General features: G+C 47.4%; 1 protein-coding gene across 1 annotated transcript in view; it reads right to left on the bottom strand.

The window, feature by feature from the left end:
- Nucleotides 1-1,448: 1,448 nt before the first annotated feature.
- FGD5 (FYVE, RhoGEF and PH domain containing 5) overlaps nt 1,449-10,901 on the bottom strand; it is a 110,677-nt gene continuing 101,224 nt past the window's right edge. Inside the window, exons 18-21 of the mRNA XM_023619913.2 lie at nt 10,544-10,674; nt 7,920-8,048; nt 3,182-3,336; nt 1,449-2,801 (exon numbers count right to left, since the gene is read on the bottom strand). Of these exons, the coding sequence (XP_023475681.2) occupies nt 2,765-2,801; nt 3,182-3,336; nt 7,920-8,048; nt 10,544-10,674 (452 nt within the window). The 3' untranslated portion in view covers nt 1,449-2,764. The remainder of the gene's footprint in view (nt 2,802-3,181; nt 3,337-7,919; nt 8,049-10,543; nt 10,675-10,901) is intronic.

The following is a 10,901-nucleotide window of genomic DNA, read 5'->3' as shown; positions in this document are numbered from 1 at the left end:
AAAGAATTATTATTAGGATCTGGGAACCCAATCGACATCCCTGACTGCTGTGTTTCTGATGTGCTTTGTATCGGTAATAATGAACAGAATTCATCCTGCTTACTAAGACCAAGGATGGAAAAAGACATTCAGTCTGCAGGGAAGGTGTGAAACCACTATAATGCAAAGTAAGTGCTACCTGCTTCCAGTAAAACCCTGAGTTTTATAAAATTTTACTGATTCTGAGAAGCAGGCAGAGGCCACCCCTGCAAAGGCCTGTGTTTTCTTGACTCACGTGTGGTGAGTTCAGGGAGGGGTCATTGAAACAAACTGAGGGGAGGAAAGCCCCGGTGACCACAGGAGGTCAGCCCAGGCCCTCTTCAGGCCTGGTTTCTCTTTCTTGCCATTTTCATGGATAAGAAGGAAGTCTCTTTTTTACATATTGTCTTCATTTTGTATTGGCACAGAGCAGGGCCCATGACTTTATTTTCACTTTATATAACAACTCTGTGCCTTTTCCCATAGGTTTATGGTTTTCAATCCACTTTCACAAATGTTTGGTTTGTGCTTTATCCCCTGAACTCTTTGGGAAGCTGGAATGGTCTCATGTGACAGAAGACACCAAGGCTCAGAGCTACCAGAGTGACTTGCACAGGGCCCGACTGTTCTCATTTCTGAGCCACAGCTTGGCACGGCACTGCATCCTCCTAGAAACACAGCCTTTGCTGGAGGTGCTCTGTGCCTGGGGAGCGGGGTGCGAGGCAGACGGCCTTGGGCAGCATGGCCCTGGTGGTGAAGCTGGCCATTTCTCCAGCCTCTGCGCCCAGGGGGAAAGAGCGCCCTCGGGCCAGTTGGGCAGCTTTGTCCAGGTTACTCCAGGCAGGCCTCATGGATAGATGGGTGACATGAACATGCAAAACGGGCTGGACAAAGAGGAGGGCAAGGAAGGAGCAATGAGCCAAGTTGGCCAGTAGAGATCGGCTGAAACGAGTACACAAAGAAACATGGGAAGGACAGGTAGAAACGAAGTCCGGGCAAACCAGGAGGGCCCGCGCAGTCTCACGTGACCCATCCAGTATGTCTCTCTGAAGCCTAGGTGTTTAATTAACTATTCACTGAGAAATAAAAGCCCTATTACCTCTTCTTTACAGAGTATCAGAAATAGGATGTCATACCATAAGAGGCCTTCGAATGACTTCCAAACACGTGATTCTACCCAGAGCTCAGAAACCGGCCATGGCTGTGCCCTGCGGCAGGGTGACCTTACCTGGCGCTGAGTCGTGCCTGCTTCCTAAAGGCTTTAGAGGGCCTAGGGGCCCACTTACATATGTCTGATAATGAAAATGAGTCCAATGGAATTAAGCCGTCCAAATTTAACAAAAGGACCCACCTAATCACTTAGTTTGAATCATTAATTAAATGTTTAATGCAAATATTCTAAAAGAAGAACTGCAAACTAGAAGAAAAAATTCCCCTGAAAATATTTAATGTAAGTAACTCCTTGAGATGGTGCTTTTTACAAAAGGTTTGTCAGCAAATGCCTTTTTTTAGGGGACAGGGCATCGGGAGGATGGGGACAGGATAGCAGAAAATGACACTGTTGTTTTTTATTTCGATGAGAGTAACAAGGAATCCCGCCCGCCTCCCCTCTGCTTTATGTAAAGAACCGTCCAGCACGATGAGCAGCAGTCATCAGCGAGAGGTGACTGGGCCCCAGGTGTCCAGAGAGTATCTTCAAGCTGCTACTTCTGTGCTCCCTCACTGCGGCCAGAGCCATCAGCCAAGACCATGAATTCACTTCCTGATCGTATCTGGTTTTCTCTCTTTCAAGACTTCAGTAACACAGCCGAAGGATTACCACGTGGAAAATAAGTCCAGGTTCTCAGAAACATAATGCTGTCAGCTCGTGTGGGGTCAACTCAGGAAGGCACACAATAAATTAAAGCAGACCCAGTCGCCTCAGAGGGTTTGCCGTGAGTGGGGTGGGCCGGATCCGCCAGCAGCCGAGTTTCCAGCACAGGCGTAGTGTTGAGACCTCCGGGGAGGGCGTCCCTCCTTTATTAAAGTCATGTCAGCAGACAGGTCGCAGGATCAAGAGGAGGAGAAAACCCTCGGCTTCCTATCCAGTGCCGTGTGGCCCTCCGCAGTAGGGAGGACCCTCCCCTTGGAGTGTCGCTTGCTTGCGCACTGGCAAGCCACAGCCAGGTGTGCACAAATCAATTGTACGTACACCCTTGTTGAATACTGGTGGCAAATTCGTCCACAGGACTTCATCTGCTACTTACTTAAGTAAATCACTGGGCAAACATAAAGTTGGAGGTTTAGCTCAGTAAAACAATAAAGTGCTTTCAATGAGAGTAGCTGTTATTTACTGGTTGTTTCTCATGTCACCTGAGGCACCAAAATCAACAATATGAAAGGTGATAATATTTACCATGAGTAAAAACTGTAAAAGCTTGTTTCCACTAAAAAGCCTGCATTTCTAAAATGTACTTTTCTACTGGCTTCCATGTCTTCACGTTACTAAACTTTAACCCACTGCTGGATAAGGAAGCAGTCTATGCCGGGGGCTGGGGCGGGGGGAACACGGAGACAGAAAAGGAGTGGTCCATAGATCTCTCCTCAGGGCTCCACTTGAGAGGGTGAGGGGGCGTTACAGCAAGAAAGATCAGGCCCCGTGCGGAATCCAGATGTGTGTCTGGATGAGTGGAGGCACGGGTTAACTTCTGGAAGGGTCCACATATCAATCTAAGAGTTTATTCTGAGTCCACATGCTTGATAACTGCTATAACACACTTGCGTCTTCCATGGCCTCGATCCACCTGTAACACAGAAGAGATGGGACACTTGGTGTCACGGTTCTGCCTGTGACTCTGGTCACAGAACCTATAAGTGACTGGACTAGATTACTATTAGCCTGAGGTCAGGGGTCATGTCATATTCATATTTGTTTCACTAGCATTTAGCAAAAGGCCCGGAACACAGTGCAAAGGTTTGTTGAATCAACGCACACCTGTGTGAACGCATCATCACAATCTTAAACCCCCTCACAGCCAGGAACAGGAGTTCCGCTGTTCTGCTGAGGCCCACAGGGACTTGCTGGCACAGGACGGCTGGAGAAGAGCAGAAGCCAAAGCCTGGGCAGCATCTGGTTCCCTTCCGAGAGAGGGGCAAGGAGACGCAGGGCTAGGTATGGTGGTACCTCTGGGCTGAGCTGGTATCCTCTGCCTTGAAGCTATAGAACAGGGTTTTCTTGTGGTAAAGGTGAAAAACAGGTCCTACTTCGCTGCTGCCCTCTTCCTTTTCTGGGGCAATGGTGAAACCTAGCAGGGGCATGCTCTCCATGGCCACTGTGTCCTGTGAAGGGCAGAGGGAAACGCCGATGTTAAACACACTCTGAGTACGGTCGACGGCCTAGCCTTCCCTGGTATCTCCAATCTAAGATGCAGGTGAGCCCCTGCGTGGGGGCAGGCTTTGGCAGCGGTGGACGAACCACACATGCTCCTCATCCCCGCTTCCCGCAGGGATCCGTCACGAGGAAGCAAAGAAACGTACCATTGTCTGACAGCCTATTAGGGTCCAGGTATTTTCATCTTCACATTATCTTGTTTAATCTTAACAACAATAATAGGAGGTGTCACCTCCATTCTAAGAAGAAACTGAAACTCAGAGAAGGTAAGTAACTCCCCAAGATCACACAGCGTAGTAAGGGCAGAGCCAGAATTTGGACCAGGACCGCGTTCTTACCCCACATTCCTTCCATTGACTCGATTAGTTGGTTGACTCAGTTTTCTAGAGTTACTTCTGCTAACTCTGTACTCATTCCCCACGCCCTCACTCACAGTGCCTCAATATGGAGCACTCAGGGAGTCTGACTATAAAATTGCTAACAACTCAGTGAGATGTACCCAGAGAACATTAGATGGATCTTAAAATCATAGGGCTCAGTGGAAAAGAAAGTTTATACAAATAAAGACATTTTTATACACATATATTTACGTAAAAATACATGTTCATAAACAATACAACTTTATAAAAACACACATAAACAGAGAGATATAATCAGTTAAGCACATGAGAATGGTTATGGAAGGAGGAGGAAGGAAAGTAGAACTTGTGTATAAAAGGGAATCAATTTTCAAAGATTGCTGGATCAGAAAAAGCATTTGACAAAATTCAACATCCATTCATGACAAAAACTGTCAGCAAACTAGGATTTGAAGGGAACCTCCTTAATCTGACAAAGGGCATCTATAAAATACCCACAGCTAACACCATACTTAACAGTGAAATACCAAATACCTTTCCCCTAAGACTGGGAACAAGGCAAAAGAGTGCTCACTTTCCCCAATTAAATTCCACATTGTCCTGGCAGTCCTAGCCACTGCATTAAGGCAAGAAAAAGAAAGAAAAGACAATGAAGGTCAGAAAGGAAGAAGTAAAACTGTCTGTGCCTGCAAAGGACACATTTGATGACAAAATAACTAGGAGAACTAATTATGAGTCTAGCAAGGTCACAGGATAATCAATTGTTTTTTATGTCTATGTATTAGCAGCAAACAACTAGAAAATAAAATAAACTCCATTCAAAACAGCACCCAAAATATAAAATACTTAGGAATGAAGTTAACGGAAGTATAAGACCTCTACACTCAAAACCAGAAAACACGAAAAGAGAATTGAAGAACTAAATAAATGAAGATGCACACCATGTTTGTAGACTGGAAGATTCAATCTTGCGAAGATGCTAATTCTCCCCAAATTGATCTCGAGATTCAGCAGTCTCTGTCAGCATCTAGGCAGGCCTTTTTGTAGAACTTGACAAGTTTATATGGAAATACAAAAGACCCAGAATCCCCAAAACAATCTTGACAAAGAACCAAGTTGGAAGACCTGACACAGCCCGGCGGCAAGGCCTCCAGCTGAGGGCGCGGCGGCAGCGCAGTAGTCAGCAACACGTCCGCGAGACAGGGCAGAGGAGCCAGGAACAGGCCCACGCTCACTAAGCCATTCGATATTTAACAAAGACACCAAAGTAATCCAGTAGGGAAAGGAAAGCCTTTTCAACGAGTGGTGCTGGAACAACTGGATACCCATATGGAAAAAAGTGAACCTTGACCTCACACCACACACAAAGATTAGAGATACACCTAAAGGTAAAAGCTAACACATTAAAGTTTTCGGAAGAAAATACAGAGGAATAACTTTGTGACTTCAAGTAGACAAAAGTGTCTTAGGACACGGAAAGCGACAGTCACAAAAGAAAACGTTGATAAATTATACTTCATTAAAGTTATAAACTTCTGTTCACCAAAAGATTCATTAATAAAATGAATGGGCAAGCCACAGACTGGGAAAGAATATTCATAAAGCATTTATCTGACAAAAGACTGGTATCCAAGATACAGAAAGAACTCCTGTAACTCAATAAAAAGGAGACAAACAACCTACTTAACAAAATGGGCAAGAGACCTGAACAGACACTTCTCAAAGGGAAATATGAAGAGCCAATAAGCACATGTAAAATATCATTAATCACTAGGGAAATGTAAATTAAAACCACACTGAGATACCACTGCATCCTTATCAGAGTGCCGAAAATTAAAAACTGACAATACCTAGTGTTGACAAAGATGTGAGGCAACCAGAACTCTCAAATTCACATACATTGCTGGAGGGAGTGTAAAATGGAACACCATTTTTTTGTGAAAAATGTTGGTAATTTCTTATAAAATAAACATATATCTCTCTATGATTCAGAAATTCCTATCTTAGATATTTACCCAAGTGAAATAATAACCTATCTTCACACAAACACTTGTATGCAAAAGTTTAAAGTGGCTTTATTCATAATCACCAAAACTGGAAAGAATCCAGATGTCCTTCAACAAGGGACTGGATGAACAAAGTGTGATGTAATCACAAAATGGAATACTACTCAACCACAAAAACGAATGAGCTATTGCCACATGCAGTGACATGGATGAATCTCAAAAACATCATGCTGAGTGGAAGAGGTCACAGAATTCCATTTATATGAAAATCTCAAAGAGGCAAAACTAATCTGGGTGGAAAAAATCAGAACGGTCTCTGTATACTTTGAAAAGCATCAAAAAGTAAGATGGGTAGAGGGATGGATAGATACTTGATCAAGGTAGGAAAATGTTAACTATAATCTAGTTGATGGCTAGGACAGTTCATTGTAAAATTCTTTCAACATTTCTCATGCTTAAAATTTTTATAATAATAAATGTAATAACTAAATAATAAAATGTTAGAAAAAGTAAAAAAAGATTCACATATATTTCTCATAGTCCCTTCCTCCCAGACTATTACTGAATAGCAAGTTGCATCCTCTTTGGGTCACCTCAGGGAACATGACAGTTCATGGCAGTAGAGCCAGTGAAGACTGGCTATCCGCTTTATCAAACCTTCTTTCTTCACTGGAATCTGAAAGCTTGGTCCTGTCACTGGACTAGGATTATTGAGAAATTGTACAAGGTCCTCTCTCTGCAAGAAACTATTTTGGAAGCATACTTATATTTATCTTTTCAAATTAACCTGTGCTGTCACTTCCATGACAACCGTTACTCAGAACCTGGAGACTCTGGGTTTTCCCATCTGTCTAAGCTAGCATTTCTTCCCAAAGTGTGTCCTGGACAACAACAGTCCTATGTGATGCTCCCTGAGGAAGGGCCTGTAGTCAGGACATCTCCATGTCTCAGAGACCCAGAGCACGCTCAGTGTATTAGAGATTCTGAGAAGCACTACCGTGAGGAAGGCCCACTAACTGCCTACTCGGGGTTCCCCAGGTGCCCAGTTTCTAGAGAACCCCTGTGTGTGTCCTGTGGAAAGCCTACTAAGGAAGATGCTGGTCTGGGCTGCAGAGGGTATCACATCGCATTTCAGTTTGTTCTGGAAAGATCAAAATTCTCCTCAGCACAGAAAGGCCCACCTATGGCCGCGTGAGTGAGGGGCCCCCTCAGGGAGGGCTTGGCTCGCACAGCACCCGAGTCACTCAGGCCCATAGTGGGTCCCTCTGTCTACTTGTGGCCCTGCTGGCCTCTGGGATCCCTGAGGGAGGGGCAGACTGCAACCATCCCAGCTGCACGTTTTCATGAGGGAAGCTTTATGCCGCGAAGAAGGAAGTGTCTTTGCACATTCGCCACATCTGCGGTCAGGGGAGAGGGGCCAGCGCTGTGCTGATGCGCACATCCTCGTGGGGTGACACACCCACACTCTGCAGCTGGCAGAATGCATTTAAGCCCTGTTTTCCAAGTGGATTTAGCCTGTGGAAACCACTAGATGGTGGGGCCTGGATGTGGAAATTTTTCACATCACCCTGTAGGTTCAGGCTGGGTCAGGACCAGACAGCCCCCTGCTGGTCAACCACAGCCCACGCCTGTCTCCTCTGGAAGCAGGCTTGATTTCCAAGGCCCTCTGTCCTATATTTTAGAAGATATAAGTGTAAGATGTTCTACAAAAATAGAAACTTAAGTTTTACCTAGTGGACGAGTCATCACGAGGCAATGTAGTTCCCTGATAAAAGAAAAGCACAGACAAAAAGCGCTTCCTCCAAGCTGCTCAATTTTGTCCCCAACAACTTGCACGGAGAGAAGAAAGGAGCTTTCTTTTATGGAGGGCCTGGCTTGTGCCGGATGCCGGGCCTGTGACAACCAAACACTCTGGTGCACAGGCCTGCACGCTGTCCTGCCGTATCTCCACCAAGAAATGGGATCAGCACGGACACGCGCTTGTGTATCCACAGCAGCACTCAGCACACGGCACTGCTCAGTAAGAACCTGACTGACACGGGAACTGGAAGGAGCAGCCCCGCCTCACACCGCCCCGCAGGTGACGGCATGTGCAAGCCCAGATGGACACTGAAGCGCCAGCATAACCTCGCAGGAGAGAGGAGAGAGAGCACAAACCACCACTACCTCACTGGCCATGTAGGTGTAGAGCACTTTGCCTTTGATGACAAACCAGAGCTTCTTCCAGTGCCTCTTGCCCTTCTTACACCGGCTGAGATAGCCACTGATGGCGGAGCCCTCTCCGGAGGCGGCCACCTGGCAGAAGGGAAGCAGAACGGTCAGGGCACCAGGCGGTGGGCACAGGTTAGACAGAGCCCAAGGACACTGTAAACTGGCTGGCAGAGCGTTTACGCTGCCTTGAAATGTGAGACAGGGCTGAAGTCTCAGGATCCAGCCTGCGCCTCAAAGGCAGCAAAAGAGCACATGGTCACAGGGACAGGATTTACTGAGCGGACCCAGGAGAGACAGCATCGAAAACGGCCCTGGGGAGTGCTGCCCCCTAGTGGTGCTTCAGATTCTTTGCGCCCCCTCCCAAACTCCTAGACCCCAAATTATGAAACTGTGGACACGTGGGGGAAAGGTGCTTCCTTCTAAAATGGATTCTTCCACTTGTAAGCTTAACTCTTTCTTACATTTAAGGAGGGATCCTCTTTGTACTGTTTCCCTACAAGGCTTTATGATCTCCTGCCTAATGGGTGCGTAACTCTGACGATGAGGAGGCCGCAGCTTGATGGGGGGGTTAAGGACACAGGCTCGGAGGAGTAATACCAGTCCAGGGCTCCAATCCAGGCCGCGCCAGCTACTAGACAGGGAATGTCTGCGCTTCACTCACCTCCTCTAAGTCTCACTTTCCTTTCTAGTGAAATTGGAATTAAATGACATGAGACAGCGCCTGACCCACAGCAGGTGCTCCATAAATATTAATCTTACTATTAGAGCAAGAAGGCCAGGTTTTCAAATAATTTCACCTGATTTTCTCATTTCACGGATGGGGAAACTGAGCGAAAGGAATGGAAGGATCTAGCAAAGGTCAAATCCCTACCTGGGTGAAGAGAGGGTAAGGACTCAGACCTCTCTGGAGTCAGTGAGCTTCAGTGTAGGGGGCGGAAGCTACAACCAGCCCGGGCTGTTTTGAGAAGTACCAGGAAGGGAACCTGCGCCCCACAGGTTCCAGGGCTCCTGACACTGACCCTGGCTTTCTCTCCCCACACCTGACCTCGGGAGCGTCTCACAGGGCGAGAAAGGGAGAGCGGACAGAACACGTCAGAGGAAACCGATCCTGCGACCTCCCTTTCTGACAGATGCTGGGGGTGGGGGCAGCATTTCTGCAGACTTTCTCATGGGAAGCAGGTCGCCCTGCTGAGGTGCAGCTCCCCAGGGAAGGGAGAGGGTGGCAGGAGACTGGGGCACCCTGTTCCTGGGGCCGCTGCTGATCCCAGAGTGCGGTCTCTACTAGATAATAAAAAGGCGGTCCCTTTGGGCAGCAATGACCAAGGGGCTGCTGGGGCAGATCCACCGGTACCAGGATCAGAGCAGCTTGACTCCAGAAGGGGAGGAGCAGTGGTTCTCAAACTCTGCACCCACGGACCACACAGGGTCTATGAGCTCGACCACGGCCACAGTGGGGAGAGAGGGAGGTCTGCTCTCCGTCTGTGGAAGGGGACTAATTAAATAAATGATGGCACAGCGTGCAATGTAAAATGTGTGGGATTTATGTGGAGGAGCAAATGTGAAATGATATCTAAGAGAAACTAAGTGGAAAAAATGTATAGAAGATTGAATATAACATGTTATCTTTTGGATAAGAAACCAGAGAATTTATGAATGTACATCTTTATTGTATATATGCATTAAAACTTCTGGAAGGATCCATAAGAAGATGGTGGTTACCTCTGGGAAGTAGAACTGAAGGAGTTCGGGGCGGGAGAGAAGCTCACTTTTCATCATATATTCCTTTGTGCTTTTTTGAAATTTTTTTTTTACCATATATGTGTTAGTCCCAAGATTTTTAATATGCAAAAGCAATTAAATTAATGGACAGAACTGTCTCCATTTAAATTTTTCATCCCCTAACACGTTTTTAAGCCTGCTACTCGATAATGAATATTAATGGACAACTTGGCAACGGCTGATCGTACTGTTTCGACAGCTCATATATTCATGGGCACACGTTGGTTTGTGGTTGTCATTAGAATACAGACATATAATTTGGTCCTATTTGCAGGACGGAACTGAGTTGAGCCAATCCTGCGGTTTCCTGCAGAGAGTCCCATGGCCTCCAGGGGGCTCAGCACCTGAGGCTGTTGGGAGCCACAGGGTGAGAGAATATTCCGGCTCAGAGGTCTGCCCAGGAGGGCCAAGCCAGGACTCCAGCTGCTTTAGTTGGAGAAGCCCCAGTGACCCCTGAGTACTAGGTTGACACTACGGAGCAGGAGACCAGGAAAGGAGAAAAAAGAAAGAGTTGGAGGGGAGAGGGAAAGAAGGATGGGGAAGACATCTTCTAGCACCATCTACAACCACTTCAGGTCCTGCCCTCTGCCACCAAGCAGGCGTCTTCTTGGTCATACCCAGGAGACACGCCCTGCCCTTGTTAGTAGTCAGTCAGTCCTCATACCGGAATGTCTCCCCCTGGGGACTGTCTTTGTCCTGAAGTCTGGTCAGGATGGGGCAGGGGGTCTGACCCCGTCCACTGAGGACAACTGTGAACCCGCCAAAGCCCCTGCCTCCCACAGGAGCCCCACCTGCCTTACCTCCGTCAGGGCGGAAGGGGCCTTCTTCTGCTTCTTGAAGGTCGAGGGGCTGATGCTGTGGAAGACGGCCGAGAAGGCACTGCTCGAGAAGCGGGGGGAGGACAGGGGGAAGCTCATGCTCACGGGCCGCTCTGTAACCAAGATAACCGGGGGTAAGGGAGGTGAGCGTCCACGGGACAGGCACACATCTTGTCTTTGGAACACTGATTCCTGTAAAATCAGAGCTCCTGGTCCCTCCCAGGATGGGACCAGCCTCACCATGGGGGTCATGAGTGACCAGAAAGATGGCCACACTGCATTCTGCTGACACGAAGACCATAGGGGCTAGGAGGGAAGGCCGTTCCTGGGTGCTGGCTAG

Source organism: Equus caballus, chromosome 16, assembly GCF_041296265.1.
Source record: "Equus caballus isolate H_3958 breed thoroughbred chromosome 16, TB-T2T, whole genome shotgun sequence".
NCBI classification, from domain to species: domain Eukaryota; kingdom Metazoa; phylum Chordata; class Mammalia; order Perissodactyla; family Equidae; genus Equus; species Equus caballus.
Note: the sequence above shows the minus strand (reverse complement) of the source record. Positions and strands in the feature narration are given on the sequence as shown.